General features: G+C 34.7%; 1 protein-coding gene across 1 annotated transcript in view; it reads right to left on the bottom strand.

Annotated features, from left to right (window-relative positions):
- LOC145270997 (uncharacterized) overlaps positions 1 to 25,430 on the bottom strand; it is a 35,354-nt gene extending 9,924 nt beyond the window's left edge. Inside the window, exons 1-2 of the mRNA XM_080126563.1 lie at positions 24,634 to 25,430; positions 4,877 to 5,601 (exon numbers count right to left, since the gene is read on the bottom strand). Coding sequence (XP_079982689.1) covers positions 4,877 to 5,498 — 622 coding nt within the window. The 5' untranslated portion in view covers positions 5,499 to 5,601; positions 24,634 to 25,430. The remainder of the gene's footprint in view (positions 1 to 4,876; positions 5,602 to 24,633) is intronic.
- Between the last annotated feature and the right edge of the window lie 399 nt (positions 25,431 to 25,829).

Here is a 25,829-nt window from a genome sequence, read left to right as displayed (position 1 = left end):
TTTCATAATTGAGCATTAATATACTGTGTGTGAAATTGTCGAACTGGACATTGAAACAATTGTAACGTAAAATGAAATACACTTTTTGTTGCCATCAACACCTTGTCTTGAAGTCTTGATTTTGCACACACAGTATATATATATATATATATATATATATATATATATATATATATTTCTTAATATTAATATAATATTTCTTATATTTATGTCTCGGAAGTAGAGTGAAAAGCATATTTTATTTTTCTTTTATTAATATAATTGGAATTTTTTCCTTTTTTCCTTGTACACATTTTTGTGAATTATTCCATGGATTTCTGCCTTTGGATTATTATGGACTATCTTCTTCCAATTACGGGATTTCCTTGGATTTTACTTGTACAAATTGAAATTCTTTTAACTTTCTTGAAGTTTTACATTTGGATTTTACCGTCACTGGATTTTTTATCTTCCACCAGACTATCCATTCATGTGTAATCACCTTTTTCTTTACCATATTCCCTCTGCTTCACTTTTTTTGTTTTCAAGTAAGATCTTTGACTTACTTGTTGTTTCATCAAATACTTCTGCATGCAAAATCCGATCCCGCATTTTGCTAATTCCTACCCTCTGATGAGAAGGAGAGTATTTCTTTGAAACTCCGCGGATTAAGGAATATCCATTTATCTAGTGTTTCCTTTTCAGATTAAATATGTTTTTAACTCTTTTCAAAGTGTTTTTTAACATATTTTATTAACTGTTTATATATATATATATATATATATATATATATATATATATATAACTACATCATTTACTCACATAAAATTAATATACGAAAGTATAGATTTATGCGCAAACTTTAAGTATTTACTCCAAAAGTGCTCAGTACGTAGGTAGAGCTAGTTAGTAATTTATAAAATATATATGGCGATTAAGCTACACTGAATATTCGGCGTTTCATCCACTCTAGGATTCGTCAGGCTTATGCGCATAAGCCTGACGAATCCTATAGTGGATGAAACGCCGAATATTCAGTGTAGTTTAATCGCCATATATATTTTATAAATTAATCAGAGAGGCGGTAGCACTCTCTATATAGGGATGGCCCGTACACGCCTATATACGCCTACAAAACAAAACTATCCGAATCTCAACTAAAATCAACTTATAAGTTTCAAAAAGCACATATTCTTACAGAGAAGTGTCTTACGAATCCAGCGAGTGTCAGAACGTCGGTTAAAATGTCAAAAGAGAGCAGAAAAAAAGGGTACAAAAATGGCCAATTGTTCTTCTTTCTTCTTTCTTCTTTCTTTTGAGACGATGTATCTCGGTGTACGAACGGTCTCTGACAACAGTTCAAGCATCAATCGACTGCTATTTACACGGAAAAGTGCAGTGACCCATCGCTTTTTAGTTAACTCCATAATTAAATAAGATTACGTGTAATAACAAGTTTTAAACACTATATACCCAATGTAGACAGACCACTTCGAACACGGAACTTCTCTCAAAAGGGACAGCTCCAAATAATACACCGGATGCTCACAGACGTTCCAGTTTGCCAGTGGCGTATATTTCTTGGACGCTGAATATTTGAGGTGAACGTTAAGGTTTTTTCTTTAAAAAGTAACCCACCAGCGTTAATGAAACCATGAAATCTTTATCTCAGTTGATCAAAATTGTTATAAGAGTAACCTATCAGCAAGTACGACGTCAAAAAACAATGTTATAAAAACAAATAATTCTTCAGATTTTGTACTGTAAAATATGTACAAAATGTCAATGCTGTGACCAGGATTCGAACCTAAGTTAGCATGGCCACAACGTGGGGTCCTAACCTCTAGACGATTACGGCTAACACTGACGTCTGTCGCTCTTGGCAGAAAGACACATGACTACTGTCAAACTATTGAAAAATAAGGAGGAAACTTGAAATTCTCACGCATGCGCAAAAATACACTATAGCAACCATTGTTAAATGCAGCTGAATCTCTTCGCTCGCTAAGAAAAGTAGATCAGATCAGTTCTTCTAAGAACTCACCAAACGCCAAAGAAAATAAGTTAAATTAACTGCAAAAGAAACTGCAAGAAAGTCAAGAAAAATTTAATAGTGAAGGTATGAACATTTTAGAACTTTATAATACTCTAACTATTTTATCAGAGAGGCGGTAGCACTCTCTATGTAATATAGAACCGATGGAGGACCAAGAGGCAACTCCTAAGGCCCAAAACCCAAAGACCTAAAACCCAGCAGGAAGCGACCTGCTACTAATAGAGGCGGCAATGAGCCGCCTCCTAAAAAAGACAATACTATCATGAATGTAAGTTTAAAAATAAGACTGTAAGTAAAAATACTAATTAACAAGAATAAAAAAGCATTGGAAATGCAAAAGGATATAGGGATGGTATGCCAAAAAGTATACAAACAAGATAGCTATGAATGGCTAGGCACATGGAAATAGAATTGCATCCAAAGTATAGCCCTATAGCTTTTTACAACTGTAATGATGGCACGGAATGAAGATTGGAGAAAAGCTATAGGGCTATACTTTGGATGCAATTCTATTTCCATGTGCCTAGCCATTCATAGCTATCTTGTTTGTATACTTTTTGGCATACCATCCCTATATCCTTTTGCATTTCCAATGCTTTTTTATTCATGTATATATATATATATGTATATATATATATATATATATTAATGATGGGATGATTCAATATTTTTCCCAATTCCGTGCTAAATTCCTGATTTCGTTTCCGTATATAAATATTTAACTATAGAATTGTTATTTCCCCCAATTTCTGTAAAATAAACACGTTAAATCAACAGATATTTACATAAACGTCAAAATACACTTGTGGAGGATGATCTATCGATTTAAACTTCACTAATATTTTAAAATCAATAAATATTTATTATTTTATCATTATTACCAGCAATGGAAGATTTTGCTTTAAACAAAATCAAATAAAAAAGGCCAATCAAAAGAATTGTTTTGGCAGCGGAAAATAGGCGCCCATTTTTCCGATTTTGATATGGATTCCCCCAAATTTGTCGACTTTTTTGATTCCATATTCCGATTAATCGTCAAAACAATAATATGTATATATATATATATATATATATATATATATATATGGGTAAAACAAAAAGCACTCTTAATGTCTATTGCTAATAATAAGCCATCATTCTTACCGAAATCTGCATTCTGGACCCGAGTCAACCAAACATCATTTCTCCTTTTCCGTTTCGGTTTGGTTCCGCCTGAATTCGACGTCTCATCGAGTTTCTTTTTCTCACTCTTAGCATCTGTCTTTTCCCCATCACCTTTGTTAACTTCTTCAGCTACAGATTCAACAATCTTTTCTCCAATATCTGAAATCTTCTCAGCATCCGTAGCCGAAAGGCTTGGAGGATGTGAGCCGAGACCAGGATTCGGATCCGAACGACAATTCTGCACACACAGTGTGTGTATATATATATATATATATATATATATATATTTCTTAATATTAATATAATATTTCTTATATTTATGTCTCGGAAGTAGAGTGAAAAGCATATTTTATTTTTCTTTTATTAATATAATTGGAATTTTTTCCTTTTTTCCTTGTACACATTTTTGTGAATTATTCCATGGATTTCTGCCTTTGGATTATTATGGACCATCTTCTTCCAATTACGGGATTTCCTTGGATTTTACTTGTACAAATGGAAATTCTTTTAACTTTCTTGAAGTTTTACATTTGGATTTTACCGTCACTGGATTTTTTATCTTCCACCAGACTATCCATTCGTGTGCAATCACCTTTTTCTTCACCATATTCCCTCTGCTTCATTTTTTTGTTTTCAAGTAAGATCTTTGACTTACTTGTTGTTTCATCAAATACTTCTGCATGCAAAATCCAATCCCGCATTTTGTTAATTCCTACCCTCTGATGAGAAGGAGAGTATTTCTTCGAAACTCCACGGATTAAGGACTATCCATTTATTTAGTGTTTTCTTTTCAGATTAAAAATGTTTTTAACTCTTTTCAAAGTGTTTTTTAACATATTTTATTAACTGTTTGCATATATATATATATATATATATATATATATATATATATATATAACTACATCATTTACTCACATAAAATTAATATACGAAAGTATAGATTTATGCGTAAAGTTTAAGTATTTACTCCAAAAGTGCTCAATACATAGGTAGAGCTAGTTAGTTAGTTATAAAATATATATGGCGATTAAGCTACACTGAATATTCAGCGTTTCATCCACTATAGGATTCGTCAGGCTTATGCGCATAAGCCTGACGAATCCTATAGTGGATGAAACGCCGAATATTCAGTGTAGCTTAATCGCCATATATATTTTATAAATTACTATATATATATATATATATATATATATATATATATATATATATATATTAATGATGGGACGATTCAATATTTTTCCCAATTCCGTGCTAAATTCCTGATTTCGTTTCCGTATATAAATATTTAACTATAGAGTTGTTATTTTCCCCCGATTTCTGTAAAGTAAACACGTTCAACAGATATTTACCTAAATGTAAATTTACACTTGTGGAGGATGATCTATCGATTTAAGCTTAACTAGTATTTTAAAATCAATAAATATTTATTATTTTATCATTATTACCAGCAATGGAAGATTTTGATTTAAACAAAATCAAATAAAAAAGGCCAATCAAAAGAATTGTTTTGGCAGCGGAAAATAGGCGCACATTTTTCCGATTTTGATACGGATCCCCCCAAATTTGTCGACTTTTTTGAATCCATATTCCGATTAATCGTCAAAACAATGATATATATATATATGGGTAAAACAAAAAGCTTAATGTCTATCGCTAATAATAAGCCATCATTCTTACCGAAATCTGCATCCTGGACCCGAGTCAACCAAACATCATTTCTCCTTTTCCGTTTCGGTTTGGTTCCGCCTGAATTCGACGTCTCATCGAGTTTCTTTTTCTCACTCTTAGCATCTGACTTTTCCCCATCACCTTTGTTAACTTCTTCAGCTACAGATTCAACAATCTTTTCTCCAATATCTGAAATCTTCTCAGCATCCGTAGCCGAAAGGCTTGGAGGATGTGAGCCGAGACCAGGATTCGGATCCGAACGACAATTCATTTCTATCCTGGCTTCTCGTCCATCGTGACTTTCATCGATTAATTGATTTTCAACACTGATGTTATTTTCTTTGATCGACTCCATATCGCTTGTATTGATGCAAACATCCGTCACTTGTACGCCCACGCAGTCCTGAGGGTCAGTTTCTCCTGCGCTCACCATCGCATGGTCATCTGCCTGATAGTCTTGCAAACTAATAAGGACTTTGGCCGTTTCGCCACTGTCTTGGTCAACGAGTCTCGTCTCGGTTTCAGTACCCACGTTACTTGTCGGTTCAATTTTTGGCAGCGTAACTGTGGCATATTGTTCAGCAGTCTCTATCGGGTAACCATCACATTCACTGGACACAAAGGAATGCATCGTCGTCGTTGTTGTCGTGCTTTCTATTTCTGGTATTTCAATGTCCGCTTTCTCGGCTACTTCGACACACTCTAAGTATTCAATATTGGATTGTTGTTTATTTCTGAAAAAGAGAAAATAAAATTAGCCAATGAATCAGAAGAACTTAGGACTTATATATATATATAATAAAAGTTACAATAAGTTTACTAAGGTAATCAAAATGGTAAACTTAAAATATATTATAAATATTAAAGAGTTAATATTTACAAGTAAAATAAACTCAGCCAGATATAAGAAGCTCAATAAAACCGAAAAGGAAATAGAGCTTATAATATGAACAAATGATTAATAAAATATGTTAAAAGACATCTTGAAAAAGAGTTAAAAACATTCTTTTGCCTCCTGTTCCCCTTACCTCACCCTTTTTTTAACCAAGTAAGATCTTTGACTTACTTGTAGTTTCATTAAATACTTTTATATGCAAAATCCGATCCTGCATTTTGCTAATTCCTGCCCTCTGATGAGAAGGAGAGTATTTCTTCGAAACTCCGCGGATTAAGGACTATCCACTTATCTTGTGCTTCCTTTTTTAAAATTAAATATGTTTTTAACTCTTTTTCAAGATGTCTTTTAACATTTTATTAATCATTTGTTCATATATATATATATATATATATATATATATAACTACTTCATTTATTCACATAAATTTAATATACGAAAGTATAGATTTATGCGTAAACTAAGTATTTACTTCAAAAGTGCTCAATACGTAGGTAGAGCTAGTTAGTAATTACTATATATATATATATATATATATATATATATATATATATATATATATATATGGGTCTGGCCATACCCACATTGGGAGACAAATAAATAGAAACATTAAAAAATCCCCTATACATATTTTTAAATACACCCCTCTATCTAAACAAACATAATATCTAAGAATCCAAAAAATAAATATCAAAATTGAATGAAAACACCCCTACCCTTATTTTAGAGGAGCTGGTTCCCCCCCCTCCCTCCCTCCTCACACATACACATTAGTAACGACCTTGGATCACAGTCACCTTTCTAGGGATGCAAATAACTTCATAATACTATAAAACAGTACACACATTCTTCAAACCAATAAAAGAAACACACACCCTACCCTAAAGGGGGGGGAGAAAGATAAATAAAAACACAAGCAGAAAGAGAGAGAGTGAGAGAGAGAAACATAAGACAGGAGTGACCACAGCCCAATAAAGCAGTAATAAAAATTGAACATTCCAATGAAAAGTAGATTCACTTACACGTTTCCATCTCTCGGAAACATTTCAAATGAATTACGAAAATGCTATTTTTACATCTCCAACACATATTGAATATATTCTAAGCATTTTAAATAATTTCTGAAGAGGACGCTCCACAGAACGTCTGAAACGCGTTAAAAACGATTTCAATTATTTAAAAACATTATTACAATGATCTAAGCATAATTTTCAATGAAAAAACAAGACACGGAATAATAAAATAATGTTAAAAAATACACATTGTTGGTGACCGCCCCCTTATATATATATATATATATATATATATATATATAGTATTATGAAGTTATTTGCGTCCCTAGAAAGGTAACTGTGATCCAAGGTCGTTACTAATGTGTATGTGTGAGGAGGGAGGGGGGCAACTCCTCTGAAATAAGGGTAGGGGTGTTTTCATTCAATTTTGATATTTATTTTTTGGATTCTTAGATTTTAATATTGTGAGTTTTCGTTTCAGTCTTAGACTGTTCGAGTATTCTTTATATTATGTTTGTTTAGATAAAGGGGTGTATTTAAAAATATGTATAGGGGATTTTTTAATGTTTCTATTTATTTGTCTCTCCATGTGGGTTTGGCCAGACATATATATATATATATATATATATATATACACTAGCAAAAGTACCCGTCGTTGACTGGGTTCAAAAACAGCCTACAGAAAATGGACTCTGATTTATGAAAGTATGATAGGTTATGAAAAGGAAGGGTTGTAAAGGGATAGCTTCGAATTTGGGGGTATCAAAACCAAAGCAAAATATGATGAAAGTAAAAATAAAATAGATAAACCCCATAATTTATTAAACCATACACCTGTTCACACTGAAACACTTATCACAATATTCTGTGGATCTATATTAAAAAAACCTTGTTAAACTTTGTGACATATTTTCATTCTATGGAGGTCAGGTGCAAACGAACACCCCCATAATTTTATTATACCATCCCTATTTAAGTTAAAGCATACTTATCAAAGTATTCTTATGTACATATATATCAAAAACACTTGTAAACGTTTTTTTTTAATTTTTTATTTCCATACTTTGTGGACCAGGCGCGAACACGGACCCCACAATTTTAATGAACCACCATTCTGCCAGATCAAACATACCCATTCCTGTGTCTCGATATATCTTCTATCATTATATGTAATCAGTTTTTTAAAATAGTCAACCATATAGGAGCCTATTCGTGACCAGGCACACACACGCATTCAGCTTTATATTATATTATATATATATGGGGGAAGAAACAGTTAAATTTGGGTAAACAAACCCAAATGCTGCGTGACTTCTATTTGACCTTCTTAATTAGGTCAAATGGAAGCAGCAGAGTTAACTTTTATTGCGCACGCCTGTTTTTATAGTTTAATGTTGTCTGTCGCCGTGGCTCAATGGTTAACTTAGCACGTTTTTTTTTCACACATTAATTTCCAACTCAAGGGTACGGGTTCGATCCTCATACACTCACCAACCAAAACATTTTTTTTTTATCATTTAACCCCCCCCCCGAGTTTTAATTTACCTCAAGACACCCGGGCATCGCCGGGTACCCCCCCTAGTATATATATAAAAGCGAAAATGTGTGTGTGTGTGTGTGTGTGTGTGTGTGTGTGTGCACTTTTTGTGTATGTCCAGCAAAGGCTTTAGGGGGGGCGCTCGGTCGGGTCACTCCTCCTTAAAACTTTTTATATACTGTCTAAATCATAATATCTACGAGTTACGAATGGGGCTCGTGTCTATCTTTAATTTGCCCGACTTTTACACGCTATTTATGGGAGCTGGTTTTCCCAAACATCTTGGAGGGAAACGCAGAAACTGGCTTGCAGCCAAAATTAATTTCATTTTTTTATCTTTTCTGTCCTGACTCATCAGAAGAAAAGAAAACTCATCAACTTTAAAAGAAAATGATAGGAATATGGGCAAAATTACAAAATCCAAAAACTCAGAAGAGTAGTTGCGATTGTGTGTTTTTTTTTAGTTAGTTTAGTTGTGGAAAGCAACCATTTATTAAGTCGCCTGATGAGGACTTCTGGTTTTAACTGACCATTTGTTAGAAACATTAGCATGTCCAGTGTCGCAATCATGTAAATTTGTTTTTATGTATATATATATAGTCTTTGAAATTTTTAACCTTTAAAACTATACAAAAAAATATTTTTTATCATTCGTTAGAAAACCATCCAGTCAGTAAGTCATTTATTCACCTGCAATCACTGCATCAACTCGCTCTCGAATTTACTATAGTACTAATAATTTATTTTTAAAGGGATCATCAGTTGTTTACCATGAAACACTGTTTCGGGGATTTAAAAACAAAACAGTATATTACATCATGGCTCCCCAGCAGTGTTGATCAAACACCACCACCCTTAATCTTAGGAAGAAGACATGTTACAAACATTTGATCCAATTTCCTATTCTTAATTGCAATTACTAACCTTTTCATGCTATAAAAATGAATTTCTTACCTGCCTGTGATTCATCAATTTCCACATTTAAAATGGATATATTTTTTAATTTATCAGTCTTGTATTTATAAGATTAGGATGAATCCATTTAACTACTTATCACCCCCACTATGATTAGTATTTAGTATACTTACATTCTTATTTATTTAAAATTAGATATATAAAGGTTAAAAAAAATATATATATATATATATATATATATATATATATATGATTAGGTTTTTTTTTTGGAAAAAGAATTCCAGCAGAGTGCTCAATTGAAAAGAAAATCCAAATTGTAAGAGCGTATTTATATTTTGAGACGAATATTGGCCGAAGAGAGCTTGATAAGGATACCTTAAACGGGCCTTATTATCGGGCTTAAAACCGACGGTACCAATGATCTGTCTCAACTAACAACTTTCTGTACACAAAATATGTATATATATATATATATATACACACACACACACACACACACACACACAAAGATTTCAAAAAATTAAAGAAATTCTTTAAGAGGAGACTTATCAGGATAACGCAAAGACTCAACAAATTGAGGTGGTGCTTATGTAGAAGATAAAGAATAAAAACAACAATATAAAAATATATACGAATGCATACCTAGTTATTTCGAAGCCTAATGCTTCTCATCAAAAAAAAATGGTAGGTAAAATGTTAGAGATGTGACGTCTAGCAATGACTACATTAGCAGCAAAATAATAATTTGAATACCCCTTCCAATATATACGGACATAGCATAAGTCTCCTATTTCGAGAAACCCCATTCACTAATAATAATAATAATAATTATAGAATTTAGCCATGGCATGGATCAACTACAAAAAAGCGTACGACAGGATCCCCCATGCATGCATAACAGAATGCCTAAAAATGTATAAAATACCAAGCGGGATCACCAACGTAATAGAAAATGCAATGAAAACATGGAGATTGGAATTGACAGCTGATGGACAACACATAACAGAAATTAACATACAAAGAGGCATCTTTCAAGGAGACTCACTATCACCACTATTGTTCATCATAGCCATGATGCCCTTGAATAGTATTCTGAGAAAGTGCCAAGCCAGATACAAGTTCTCCAATACAGAGGAAAAAATGAACCACCTGATGTACATGGACGATCTTAAACTATTTGCAAGGACCGAAAAGGAGCTAGAGACACTAATCAACACTACCAGAATCTACAGCCAAGATATCCAAATGGAATTTGGAATGGAAAAGTGCGCACAACTAGTTATAAGAAAGGGAAAACTGGAAACGACAGAAGGCATGGAATTATCCAACCAAACAAAAATGAGGGCACTAGGGGAACAAGACGACTATAAATACTTGGGAATTCTGGAAGCGGACACCATCAGAGCAACAGAAATGAAAGAGAAAATTAGAAAGGAATACCTCAGGAGAACAAGAAAACTCCTGGAAACGAAATTGTATAGCAGAAACCTAATAAAAGGTATAAATACATGGGGATTATCGCTAGTAAGATAGTCTGGACCGTTTATAGGGTGGATAAAAGAAGAACTGGGACAACTCGACCAGAAAACCAGGAAACTCATGACCATGCATAATGCACTACACCCAAAGGACGATACTGACAGACTCTACGTGAAAAGGAAAGACGGCGAGAGAGGATTGATCTGTATAGAAGACTGTGTGAAGGACACAAAAAAAGAACTAGAAAAATATATAATGCAAAACACTGAAAGGATAATTATGGCAGCGAGAGACACTGAAAAAACAACAAAACAGAAAACAGAGAGACAAATGACAAAACGAGAAAAGAGAAGTGGGAAGAGAAACAACTCCACGGAAGATTCATAAGAATGACAAAAGATTCATAAAAATGACAAAAGATGAGAATAACGAAAACACCTGGACATGGATGTGAAAAGGACATATAAACCGTGAAACTGAATCTCTAATAACTGCAGCACAAGATAACTCGATAAGAACCAACCATATCAAAGCAAGGATCGATAAAACACAAGAAAACAGCAAATGCAGACTATGTGGACAGAGAGACGAAATGCTAAACTATATAGTAAGTGAATGCAGCAAACTGGCCCAAAAGGAATACAAAAACAGGCATGACCAAGTGGGGAGGGCGGTGCACTGGGAATTGTGCAAACGACTGCATTTTGAGCGTACAGACAAATGGTACAAGCATAAACGCGCAACAACACTCGAAAATGAGTACCACAAAATCCTAAGGGACATGGACATACAGACGGACAAACCCATCCAAGCAAGAAGACCAGATATCATAAGAGTTAACAAGAAAGAAAAATCCTGTAAAATTGTAGACTTTGCTGTCCCAGATGACCACAGGGTGAGTATGAAAGAAAAGGAGAAACAAAGGAAATACACAGAGCTAGCCAGAGAGTTAAAAGGGATTTGGATGATGAAGAAAATCAAAATAGTACTGATAATAGTTGGAGCACTAGGAACAATTCCGAAAAACTTTGAAAAAAGAATGGCAGAAATTGGAATCAGAGGAATAACTGCAAAAATACAACGCCTAACGATAAAGAAAACGGCTGAAATATTAAGGAAAACCTTAGAATGTGGGGAATAACACAAGACAATATAACAAAGAAGCGTTACAGGGAATGAAGAACGCCGAAGGTGCATATATACATTTTCTACATCACCATCATGTCTCATCACCGATCCCCTCCTCTAATAGAAAAGTGATACCAAAGAGCCAAGAAGGGTTAAGTATGATGGAAAGACCGAGGAGAGAGCGCTGGCCAGACCTCCGCTGGACAAGCGCGAAGAGAACTGGGATCATGGGGAGGCTTAGTGCCACTCAAATTCCAGTATAAACCAATGGCCACTACCAGCAAGAAATCAATGGTATGAGACTATTGCAATGAGGCAGATTTATCTGCAAATGCTATCGAAGGAGGTGAAGAGAGCTGGACGTCTGGGGAGACTTGTTGTCACTCAGCTTCCAGAGAACACCACAGGTCTCCAAACCGATCAATTGTTGACTTGTGTGAAAGCTCCATGTGAGCCAATAATAATAACAATAATAACGATAATAATAATAATAATAATAATAATAATAATAATAACAATTATAAAGATAATAATAACAATAATATTAATAATAATAATGATAATTATAATAACAATAATAGTAATTATAATAAAAATAACAATAATAACGATAACAATAATAATAATAATGATAATGATAAAATAATGCAAAGCTCTACAAATAGAGGTGGAGCTCATATAGAAGATAACAAATAACAGAACAACAATATAAAAATATATTTAATCATTTAATCAACGTGTGATTGTGGCTTGTACATGTTGACATCTGTGTAAGTGTGCGCAAATAGAGGTTATAGTTCATACTTTACACAAGCGATATATAGCTTAAATATAACAGTCTTGGATTGTTCATATTGTATTAGCTCTATATGTAAGCATCTTACAGATAACTATGTTTATACAAAAAATATGCAAGCCTACCTCATGTTTCTGTTGTCGCTCTCCGAGTGCATGCTTATAAAGCGCGTGGTTTATACGTGTGCACGGCTTGGTGTCAAGCAAAAAAGAGAAAGAAGAGAAGAGGACGGAAGCTTAATGTCAAAGGTCACCGGAAATACATGTGCCTCAAAGCCGTGCGATGCCTGCACGTGCTCTGCTCCATGCTTGTTCTGTGTCTGTGTGTTGGATTCAGACAAAGCAAGTTTGGCAGGTCTAAACGGCTTACTATGGATGTGACATCTAGCAATGACTACATTAGGAGCAAAATAATGAGGCAGGAGAGAAGGAGGATAATACATTGAAACGTAATTCAAATAACCGTTCCAATATATACGGACCTAGCAGAAGTCTCCTATTTCAAGAAAACCCATTCTCTAATAATAATAATGATGATAATAATAATAATGATAATCCATCCAATAAAAATTATCAATATATTTCAGATAAGAAACTTTAAATAACTTCACATGAAAGAACTACGAAGCCAAACCGGTGTTCTCTTCTCAACTGTTCCTTGTGAACGATCCCCAAACGGTGTTAAGTGGTGGCAGGGGGAGGAGGAATTTATAAGAGAGAAAGTATTTTACCACTTCCATTGATCTTAACCGATTTTGGCCGTGGCTTCTCAGCAGAAAAAGTATAGAAATCTAAGATTATCGAGGAATTTGAGAAATAATAAGCCTATAACACACCTCAGATATTGTTCTGCCGTTTGTGCATATTATATTTGCATGAAATATCTTGATTTTTAATCCTATTAAGGTCAAAATCAGACGGGAAAAAATGAGTTCATTTTATTTATATAGAGATAAGAAACTTGCCCTTCTTTATTTTATATATACGTGCTCTGTTTGATTTCCTATTTACCAACATTTCCAAACTATTATTCCTTAAGCACACATCATATGCATTCCTGGACTATATAAAAAAAAGGTAAAACCATTGAACAACAACTAAACGCCTAAAAGTACCTTCGTGAGGTATGAGAGGTAAAAAAAAAACAATCTTGACAAAGGTGCATTTCTTCGCCGAAATATATCAATAAACATCACTTTCAAATTGTTTATTTTTTTTGTGTTGAACCAAAAACGGGCCAAAAAAAACTTTTTTTTTTTTACAAGAAAAGTCTGTAAAAAAAATCTTTATAATGTACATACTTATCACTGCATGAAAAGGTTATATTCCAAAAATCACGTAAATTGATCAAGTAGTTTTTTTTTATTTATTTAAGAAAATCAAATATTATGAGATATTTTATCAAAGAATAATAATGATGATAATAATAATAATAATAATAATAATAATGATGATAATCCATCCAATAAAAATTATCAATATATTTCAGATAAGAAACTTTAAATAACTTCACATGAAAGAACTACGAAGCCAAACCGGTGTTCTCTTCTCAACTGTTCCTTGTGAACGATCCCCAAACGGTGTTAAGTGGTGGCAGGGGGAGGAGGAATTTATAAGAGAGAAAGTATTTTACCACTTCCATTGATCTTAACCGATTTTGGCCGTGGCTTCTCAGCAGAAAAAGTATAGAAATCTAAGATTATCGAGGAATTTGAGAAATAATAAGCCTATAACACACCTCAGATATTGTTCTGCCGTTTGTGCATATTATATTTGCATGAAATATCTTGATTTTTAATCCTATTAAGGTCAAAATCAGACGGGAAAAAATGAGTTCATTTTATTTATATAGAGATAAGAAACTTGCCCTTCTTTATTTTATATATACGTGCTCTGTTTGATTTCCTATTTACCAACATTTCCAAACTATTATTCCTTAAGCACACATCATGTGCATTCCTGGACTATATAAAAAAAAAAATCAAATCGTTGAGCAACAACTAAACGCCTAAAAGTACCTTCGTGAGGCGTGAGAGGAAAAAAAAAACAATCTTAACAAAGGTGCATTTTTTCGCCGAAATATATCAATAAACATTACTTTTAAATTGTTTATTTTTTTTGTGTTGAACCAAAAACGGGTCAAAAAAAACGTTTTTTTTTTTGTTTTTTTTTTTACAAGAAAAGTCTGTAAAAAAAATCTTTATAATGCATGAAAAGGTTATATTCCAAAAATCACGTAAATCGATCAAGTACTTTTTTTTTTTATTTATTTAAGAAAATCAAATATTATGAGATATTTTATCGAATAATGACTTCATGCCATCTTGTTTATGAATAATACACTGCTAGCGACACCTATTGGGAATATTTGGAATATAAGATCATCAAGGGGCAGACAATCGGCTCTTCACCTTCTAGAAAAAAAAGAAACTTGGAAAATTAAGACATTTATAGGTTTTTGGGGAAGTTGAAAACGAAAATAACGTTTAAAATTCCAGCAAACGAATAATTTCCAAGATATGAAGAAATGTTAGTTTAAAGAAAGTGGGGGGGGATTACTTTTCGAAAATAATTTAACGTATAATGATCACCCACTTTATGGCCACAAGTTTTGGTGGTCAAATATTTACGCAGCTGAAATACACATTTGCCGAATTTTTGTTGGAGGATCGTCAACGTGTGGGTGCTCAGTTTACGTAAAATTCTTCATATCTTGGAAACTACTCGTTTGCTGGAATTTTAAATGTTATTTTCGTTTTCAACGTCCCCAAAAACCTTTAAATGTCTTAATTTTCCAAGTTTTTTTTTTCTTCTAAAGCTTAGAAAGTTGATTGTCTGCCCCTTGCGGAACTTATATTCCAAACAATTCCAACAGGTGTCGCGAGCAGTATCATTTAAAAACAAGATGGTGTGAAGTCATTCTTCGATAAAATGTCTCATAATATTTGATTTTCTTATAAAAAAAAAAACCTACTTGATCGATTTATGTGATTTTTGGAATATAACCTTTTCATGCAATGACAAGTACGTACATTAAAAAGATTTTTTACAGATTTTTCTTGTAAAAAAGTTTTTTTTGACCCGTTTATGGACAAACACCACATTTTTTTATATATGTACTTTTTTTTTTTTTACACAGTGGTCATCACTTATCAAGGCCCGGAAGCCACTCAGGGATAAGGGTTATTGCAAGTACATTACGTTAGTGTGGAGATTTAATGAAGTGTCTACTTAAGGAGGCGGTTCATTAGGAATGTTTACATTGGACTTGAAGACATCCAGGTTGTAGTTCAGAGGGAAGCAGGCAGACGGAACAGAGTTCCACAGGCGTGCAGTTCTAAGAAAGAAGCTTTGTTCATGGAATCTACGTTTTGATTCAGGCACAGATAAAGAGTGGGGGAAATTTTTGACAGTGGATTCAGCTAGACGGGTGTTTTTCGTGAAAGATTGGCGAGGGGGGGGACCAGAGATTGGAGTTCAGACGAGCACCTGCCATGGAAATAACAATAAAACAAGGATAGGCTTGCAACGTCTCTTCTGTGGGAGAGAGGTTGCAGGGAAGAGAAAAAGACATCCCCCACTAAGCCACGAAGTCTATTTTGTACTGTCAAGGCAGGATAGGCTGTTTTTAGCAGCTCCTGCCCAGATATGGCAGCAGTATTCTATCCTTGGACGTACTTGGCTTTTATATAGATAGATAATTGCATCAGTAGTGAGATATTTTCTGGAGCGGTAGAAGGATCCCACCATCTTTCCAGCAACCTTCGCAACAGACTTGATGTACGTGTTCCATTTCAGATCAGGAGTAAAAGACAAACCCAGAAGCTTGTCAAAACACGGGACTTCTCCTAGACGAGAGCCATCCATTTCAATTGATGCCAGATGGGGATCAGAGCGTTGATGATGTAAAGATAGGAGTTTGGTTTTAGATGCATTAAAGGTAACCAGCCACATCTTCCCCCACTGAACCACGCGCTCGAGATCAGAGGAGAGAGAATCAGAGAGAGCTTTGTCATTTACAGCTTTGATGTATTGCCGTAGATGGTCGTGTCATCAGCATAGATGTCAACGAATGATTTAAGTATGTGTTTAGGGAGATCATTGATGTAGATCAGGAAGAGAGTTGGGCCCAGGATTGACCCTTGAGGAACTCCAGCATTAATACTGCAGGCCTCTGATTTTTGTCCATCGACCACTACTCTTATGAGCCTATCGGAGAGAAATGTTTAAATGATTGAGAAAACATTTCCAGTTATACTGTAGCTGGAAATCTTGTGAAGTAGGCCCTTATGCCATACCTTGTCGAAGGCCTTCGATATGTCAAGAGCAATTGTCCTAGAAAGGAAGCCTTTATCAAGAGATTCACTAATCCTGTGAGATATAACTGCTAGCACATCTGCGATAGACCTTGCAGAACGGAAACCATATTGTGTGTCACTAAGAAGGTTATTTCTGCTGAAGTGGTTGACTATTTCTCTATTTAATATGGATTCCAGCAACTTATCATAACACACAGGAGACTTACTGATCTGTATTGAGAGTGAGATGACTTATCACCTGAATTCTTAAATACAGGGCATACTGATGAGATTTTCCAGGGAGTCGGAAAGCACTTCTCCTTAAGGCAATGCTTAAACAGTTTCATAAGTATGGGAGCAAGTTCTGGTTGAAGCTTTTTTAACACTATAATTGGGATGCCGTCAGGGCCAGTTGCTTTACTGGAATCAAGGTTCTTGATTAGCTTGGCGACCTCATGCACAGATATTTTTATGTTACCTAGCGTGTTCTGTGTTATAGGGTTAGGGAAGTTGTTGGCCTTCGTCGCATAGGGTAGAATTAGCTGCAAAGTTCTTTGCAAATAGTTTGGCCTTGTCTGATGCTGACGAGATGACGTCTGGTCCATTGATAATGGTTGGGATAGAACGCACACTTCTGTTCAGGATCCTATTTGTTATTTGCCAAAACTGGTGGGAACCAAGCCACTGATCAGCTACTTTGGATCTAACGAACTGAGCATATAGCTCTCTTGTATTTTTTATTACTCTTTTACAGTGGTTGCTGGCGTTCCTGAAAGCAGCTTTAGTCTCAGTGCATCTATTACGTTGGTAGTTATGGAAAAAGTGATTTCTGTGCGCGATGGCAGCAACACATTCTGGGGAGAACCATGGCTGGCTGTTAGCGTGTATTCAATTGAAAAATTTCTAAGTCCAAACAAGAGGGGATGTAGGTATAGATAGGTGACAATCTTATAGACCAAGGCATCTCAGCGTGTATTCAATTGAAAAATTTGTAAGTCCAAACAAGAGGGGATGTAGGTATAGATAGGTGACAATCTTATAGACCAAGGCATCTCAGAGTGTATTCAATTGAAAAATTTCAAAGTCCAAACAAGAGGGGATGTAGGTATAGATAGGTGACAATCTTATAGACCAAAGCATCTCAGAGTGTATTCAATTGAAAAAATTCTAAGTCCAAACAAGAGGGGATGTAGGTATAGATAGGTGACAATCTTATAGACCAAAGCATCTCAGAGTGTATTCAATTGAAAAATTTCTAAGTCTAAACAAGAGGGGATGTAGGTATAGATAGGTGACAATCTTATAGACCAAAGCATCTCAGAGTGTATTCAATTGAAAAATTTCTAAGTCCAAACAAGAGGGGATGTAGGTATAGATAGGTGACAATCTTATAGACCAAGGCATCTCAGAGTGTATTCAAGTGAAAAATTTCTAAGTCCAAACAAGAGGGGATGTAGGTATAGATAGGTGACAATCTTATAGACCAAGGCATCTCAGAGTGTATTCAATTGAAAAATTTCTAAGTCCAAACAAGAGGGGATGTAGGTATAGATAGGTGACAATCTTATAGACCAAAGCATCTCAGAGTGTATTCAATTGAAAAAATTCTAAGTCCAAACAAGAGGGGATGTAGGCATTGATAGATGGCAATCTTATAGACCAAGGCATCTCAGCGTGTATTCAATTGAAAAATTTCTAAGTCCAAACAAGTGGGGATGTAGGTATAGATAGGTGACAATCTTATAGACCAAGGCATCTCAGAGTGTATTACAGTGAAAAATTTCTAAGTCCAAACAAGAGGGGATGTAGGTATAGATAGGTGACAATCTTATAGACCAAGGCATCTCAGCGTGTATTCACGTGAAAAATTTCTAAGTCCAAACAAGAGGGGGATGTAGGTATAGATAGGTGACAATCTTATAGACCAAGGCATCTCAGCGTGTATTCAATTGAAAAATTTCTAAGTCCAAACAAGAGGGGATGTAGGTATAGATAGGTGACAATCTTATAGACCAAGGCATCTCAGCGTGTATTCAATTGAAAAATTTCTAAGTCCAAACAAGAGGGGATGTAGGTATAGATAGGTGACAATCTTATAGACCAAGGCATCTCAGAGTGTATTCAAGTGAAAAATTTCTAAGTCCAAACAAGAGGGGATGTAGGTATAGATAGGTGACAATCTTATAGACCAAGGCATCTCAGCGTGTATTCAATTGAAAAATTTCTAAGTCCAAACAAGAGGGGATGTAGGTATAGATAGGTGACAATCTTATAGACCAAGGCATCTCAGCGTGTATTCAATTGAAAAATTTCTAAGTCCAAACAAGAGGGGATGTAGGTATAGATAGGTGACAATCTTATAGACCAAGGCATCTCAGAGTGTATTCAATTGAAAAATTTCTTAGTCCAAACAAGAGGGGATGTAGGTATAGATAGGTGACAATCTTATAGACCAAGGCATCTCAGAGTGTATTCAATTGAAAAATTTCTAAGTCCAAACAAGAGGGGATGTAGGTATAGATAGGTGACAATCTTATAGACCAAGGCATCTCAGAGTGTATTCAATTGAAAAATTTCTAAGTCCAAACAAGAGGGGATGTAGGTATAGATAGGTGACAATCTTATAGACCAAGGCATCTCAGCGTGTATTCAATTGAAAAATTTCTAAGTCCAAACAAGAGGGGATGTAGGTATAGATAGGTGACAATCTTATAGACCAAGGCATCTCAGCGTGTATTCAATTGAAAAATTTCTAAGTCCAAACAAGAGGGGATGTAGGTATAGATAGGTGACAATCTTATAGACCAAGGCATCTCAGAGTGTATTCAATTGAAAAATTTCAAAGTCCAAACAAGAGGGGATGTAGGTATAGATAGGTGACAATCTTATAGACCAAAGCATCTCAGAGTGTATTCAATTGAAAAAATTCTAAGTCCAAACAAGAGGGGATGTAGGTATAGATAGGTGACAATCTTATAGACCAAAGCATCTCAGAGTGTATTCAATTGAAAAATTTCTAAGTCCAAACAAGAGGGGATGTAGGTATAGATAGGTGACAATCTTATAGACCAAAGCATCTCAGAGTGTATTCAATTGAAAAAATTCTAAGTCCAAACAAGAGGGGATGTAGGTATAGATAGGTGACAATCTTATAGACCAAAGCATCTCAGAGTGTATTCAATTGAAAAATTTCTAAGTCCAAACAAGAGGGGATGTAGGCATTGATAGATGGCAATCTTATAGACCAAGGCATCTCAGAGTGTATTCAATTGAAAAATTTCTAAGTCCAAACAAGTGGGGATGTAGGTATAGATAGGTGACAATCTTATAGACCAAGGCATCTCAGAGTGTATTACAGTGAAAAATTTCTAAGTCCAAACAAGAGGGGATGTAGGTATAGATAGGTGACAATCTTATAGACCAAGGCATCTCAGCGTGTATTCACGTGAAAAATTTCTAAGTCCAAACAAGAGGGGGATGTAGGTATAGATAGGTGACAATCTTATAGACCAAGGCATCTCAGCGTGTATTCAATTGAAAAATTTCTAAGTCCAAACAAGAGGGGATGTAGGTATAGATAGGTGACAATCTTATAGACCAAGGCATCTCAGCGTGTATTCAATTGAAAAATTTCTAAGTCCAAACAAGAGGGGATGTAGGTATAGATAGGTGACAATCTTATAGACCAAGGCATCTCAGAGTGTATTCAATTGAAAAATTTCTTAGTCCAAACAAGAGGGGATGTAGGTATAGATAGGTGACAATCTTATAGACCAAGGCATCTCAGAGTGTATTCAATTGAAAAATTTCTAAGTCCAAACAAGAGGGGATGTAGGTATAGATAGGTGACAATCTTATAGACCAAGGCATCTCAGAGTGTATTCAATTGAAAAATTTCTAAGTCCAAACAAGAGGGGATGTAGGTATAGATAGGTGACAATCTTATAGACCAAGGCATCTCAGCGTGTATTCAATTGAAAAATTTCTAAGTCCAAACAAGAGGGGATGTAGGTATAGATAGGTGACAATCTTATAGACCAAGGCATCTCAGCGTGTATTCAATTGAAAAATTTCTAAGTCCAAACAAGAGGGGATGTAGGTATAGATAGTTGACAATCTTATAGACCAAGGCATCTCAGCGTGTATTCAATTGAAAAATTTCTAAGTCCAAACAAGAGGGGATGTAGGTATAGATAGGTGACAATCTTATAGACCAAGGCATCTCAGCGTGTATTCAATTGAAAAATTTCTAAGTCCAAACAAGAGGGGATGTAGGTATAGATAGGTGACAATCTTATAGACCAAGGCATCTCAGAGTGTATTCAAGTGAAAAATTTCTAAGTCCAAACAAGAGGGGATGTAGGTATAGATAGGTGACAATCTTATAGACCAAGGCATCTCAGCGTGTATTCAATTGAAAAATTTCTAAGTCCAAACAAGAGGGGATGTAGGTATAGATAGGTGACAATCTTATAGACCAAGGCATCTCAGCGTGTATTCAATTGAAAAATTTCTAAGTCCAAACAAGAGGGGATGTAGGTATAGATAGGTGACAATCTTATAGACCAAGGCATCTCAGAGTGTATTCAATTGAAAAATTTCTTAGTCCAAACAAGAGGGGATGTAGGTATAGATAGGTGACAATCTTATAGACCAAGGCATCTCAGAGTGTATTCAATTGAAAAATTTCTAAGTCCAAACAAGAGGGGATGTAGGTATAGATAGGTGACAATCTTATAGACCAAGGCATCTCAGAGTGTATTCAATTGAAAAATTTCTAAGTCCAAACAAGAGGGGATGTAGGTATAGATAGGTGACAATCTTATAGACCAAGGCATCTCAGCGTGTATTCAATTGAAAAATTTCTAAGTCCAAACAAGAGGGGATGTAGGTATAGATAGGTGACAATCTTATAGACCAAGGCATCTCAGCGTGTATTCAATTGAAAAATTTCTAAGTCCAAACAAGAGGGGATGTAGGTATAGATAGGTGACAATCTTATAGACCAAGGCATCTCAGAGTGTATTCAATTGAAAAATTTCTAAGTCCAAACAAGAGGGGATGTAGGTATAGATAGGTGACAATCTTATAGACCAAAGCATCTCAGAGTGTATTCAATTGAAAAAATTCTAAGTCCAAACAAGAGGGGATGTAGGTATAGATAGGTGACAATCTTATAGACCAAAGCATCTCAGAGTGTATTCAATTGAAAAATTTCTAAGTCCAAACAAGAGGGGATGTAGGTATAGATAGGTGACAATCTTATAGACCAAAGCATCTCAGAGTGTATTCAATTGAAAAATTTCTAAGTCCAAACAAGAGGGGATGTAGGTATAGATAGGTGACAATCTTATAGACCAAAGCATCTCAGAGTGTATTCAATTGAAAAAATTCTAAGTCCAAACAAGAGGGGATGTAGGTATAGATAGGTGACAATCTTATAGACCAAAGCATCTCAGAGTGTATTCAATTGAAAAATTTCTAAGTCCAAACAAGAGGGGATGTAGGTATAGATAGGTGACAATCTTATAGACCAAAGCATCTCAGAGTGTATTCAATTGAAAAATTTCTAAGTCCAAACAAGAGGGGATGTAGGTATAGATAGGTGACAATCTTATAGACCAAAGCATCTCAGAGTGTATTCAATTGAAAAATTTCTAAGTCCAAACAAGAGGGGATGTAGGCATTGATAGATGGCAATCTTATAGACCAAGGCATCTCAGCGTGTATTCAATTGAAAAATTTCTAAGTCCAAACAAGTGGGGATGTAGGTATAGATAGGTGACAATCTTATAGACCAAGGCATCTCAGAGTGTATTACAGTGAAAAATTTCTAAGTCCAAACAAGAGGGGATGTAGGTATAGATAGGTGACAATCTTATAGACCAAGGCATCTCAGCGTGTATTCACGTGAAAAATTTCTAAGTCCAAACAAGAGGGGGATGTAGGTATAGATAGGTGACAATCTTATAGACCAAGGCATCTCAGCGTGTATTCAATTGAAAAATTTCTAAGTCCAAACAAGAGGGGATGTAGGTATAGATAGGTGACAATCTTATAGACCAAGGCATCTCAGCGTGTATTCAATTGAAAAATTTCTAAGTCCAAACAAGAGGGGATGTAGGTATAGATAGGTGACAATCTTATAGACCAAGGCATCTCAGAGTGTATTCAATTGAAAAATTTCTTAGTCCAAACAAGAGGGGATGTAGGTATAGATAGGTGACAATCTTATAGACCAAGGCATCTCAGAGTGTATTCAATTGAAAAATTTCTAAGTCCAAACAAGAGGGGATGTAGGTATAGATAGGTGACAATCTTATAGACCAAGGCATCTCAGAGTGTATTCAATTGAAAAATTTCTAAGTCCAAACAAAAGGGGATGTAGGTATAGATAGGTGACAATCTTTTAGACCAAGGCATCTCAGCGTGTATTCAATTGAAAAATTTCTAAGTCCAAACAAGAGGGGATGTAGGTATAGATAGGTGACAATCTTATAGACCAAGGCATCTCAGCGTGTATTCAATTGAAAAATTTCTAAGTCCAAACAAGAGGGGATGTAGGTATAGATAGGTGACAATCTTATAGACCAAGGCATCTCAGAGTGTATTCAATTGAAAAATTTCAAAGTCCAAACAAGAGGGGATGTAGGTATAGATAGGTGACAATCTTATAGACCAAAGCATCTCAGAGTGTATTCAATTGAAAAAATTCTAAGTCCAAACAAGAGGGGATGTAGGTATAGATAGGTGACAATCTTATAGACCAAAGCATCTCAGAGTGTATTCAATTGAAAAATTTCTAAGTCCAAACAAGAGGGGATGTAGGTATAGATAGGTGACAATCTTATAGACCAAAGCATCTCAGAGTGTATTCAATTGAAAAAATTCTAAGTCCAAACAAGAGGGGATGTAGGTATAGATAGGTGACAATCTTATAGACCAAGGCATCTCAGCGTGTATTCAATTGAAACATTTCTAAGTCCTTACAGGGGCGGACGTAGGTATAGGTAGATGAGGAGCTACTAGACCAACACATGTCCACGAGTATTTAATTTAAATTTCTAAGTTCAAAACAGTGTAAATAAGTGTCTGGAAGTGCCCGATCGACGCCTACTGCCATGTTGGGTGAATGTAGGCGTAGCAAAATGCCTTCTAATCTGCTAGGCACATCGGGACTTAGTTTTTTTTCTGTCCTTTCTCTGCACCGTGTAGGTTGGCGTCTGGATGTGCCTCATCGATGCCTTGGCATATAAATGTGTAATCAAGTTAAAACTTCTAACTTCAAAACGGGAGTTAGGTACCGGTAAATGAGAAGCTTATCAATCTAGACATGTTGAAATTTATAAGTTCACACATAGTGGATAGCAAGGCGAGGAATAGGGATATAGAATAAGAAAAGAGAGATAGACAGATCTAGATAAATACAGAGGTATAAAGAGAGACAGGCAAGGGAGATACATTTCATGATTCAACTTATATGCTAATAAGAAATAGTTGATATATCAGGAACACAAGCATTGTATTTACTAGTTAATTTTACATCAGAATACACTTGTAGATTTTATGTAGCTTTTTTTCTATAGGGAACATGCAAATAGCAGACATAACATCTAGACATATAAATATATACATAAAACAATTATAGTTATGAGATATATCTGAACTAATCCAAAAAGACAATAATGATGAATATCATCACTTACCTTGGAAAATTATCCAGGCTGTATGCCTACTCACATTCCATCAAACACCAGAAAATCATGAGCAATTGCTTGGTTGATTTTTTTTATTTTTTTTATTTTAATTTTTTTCATACACATTTGTAATTGTGTCTTGTTTTATCAAGTATTTTTGTAGTTAATCTGTGGTGTTGGGAGAGGTGTTAACATGAATCAATTTTGCTTAACATTTTTTATTATGTATATTTTTTCAGTTTACAGAGTCATTCCAGTACCAAGTCTGACACTGTAATTGCTTGAAAAGTATTGCATTGGGAAGGAATCTTTTTTTTTTTTTTTTTTGAGGTGTGCAGGAATTTCAGTAGGGGATGTTTCTACTGATTTCAGATTCCAAGACAGCAAATTTGTATTTTATTGTTTGTGCATTCTTTTATCAAGTTTTTACAGATGTTTTTGTTTTATGAAAGTGAAAATGAATGAGTTGCAAAGACATTTACATTTTTGCATTCTTTTTTTAATTCTTCACCTTTTTTGTTTTAATGTCCCAAGAGTGAACCAAGACGGATGAGTCTTATTCAGCAGAGTCGAAAAAAACAGGTTACCTTTGATTGTCCTCAATGGATTTGTCCATAGTATAATGTGTCCAAGTTATTGCCCTAATAAAGTGAGAACCATACCCCAAAACTAATGCAGAACTCTACTTAATTAAATGAGCACTCTCAAAGACAATTTATCTAACATAATTTTGAAATATGTTTTATAAAGTTACCATAGAGCTCTCAAATATATTAGGCACTCAAATAGGAAATTTGTTTCAAATACTTGTCATATATATATATATATATATATATATATATATATATATATATATATATATATATATATATATATATTAAAAACTTACAGTATATCTATACTTACATATTGACATTTAGGTTTTCAAAACATACTGCAGAGCTCCTCATGTTTTCTGAATTTTATGCTTTCGTCTACTAATCTATTGAGCACTCTTAAGTATATTTGTGTAGCTGAATTGCCATACATGTTTTTGAAAGTGTATATTTAGCTCTACTAATGTATTGTACTCTGTCAAAATAAATTTATGCAGTTGAAATGCCATATCTGTTTCTCAAATGTTTTATTTAGCTCTACTAATATATTGAGCACTCTGGAAGTAGATTTGTCTAAAATAATTGCAAAAATGTTTTCAACTCTTACTA

The sequence above is a fragment of the Euprymna scolopes genome, chromosome 46, assembly GCF_053919585.1.
Source record: "Euprymna scolopes isolate OS-2025 chromosome 46, ASM5391958v1, whole genome shotgun sequence".
In the NCBI taxonomy this organism is placed as follows: Eukaryota; Metazoa; Mollusca; class Cephalopoda; order Sepiida; family Sepiolidae; genus Euprymna; species Euprymna scolopes.
The sequence above is the reverse complement of the archived record's forward strand: the minus strand, read 5'-3'. Positions and strand labels throughout refer to the sequence as shown.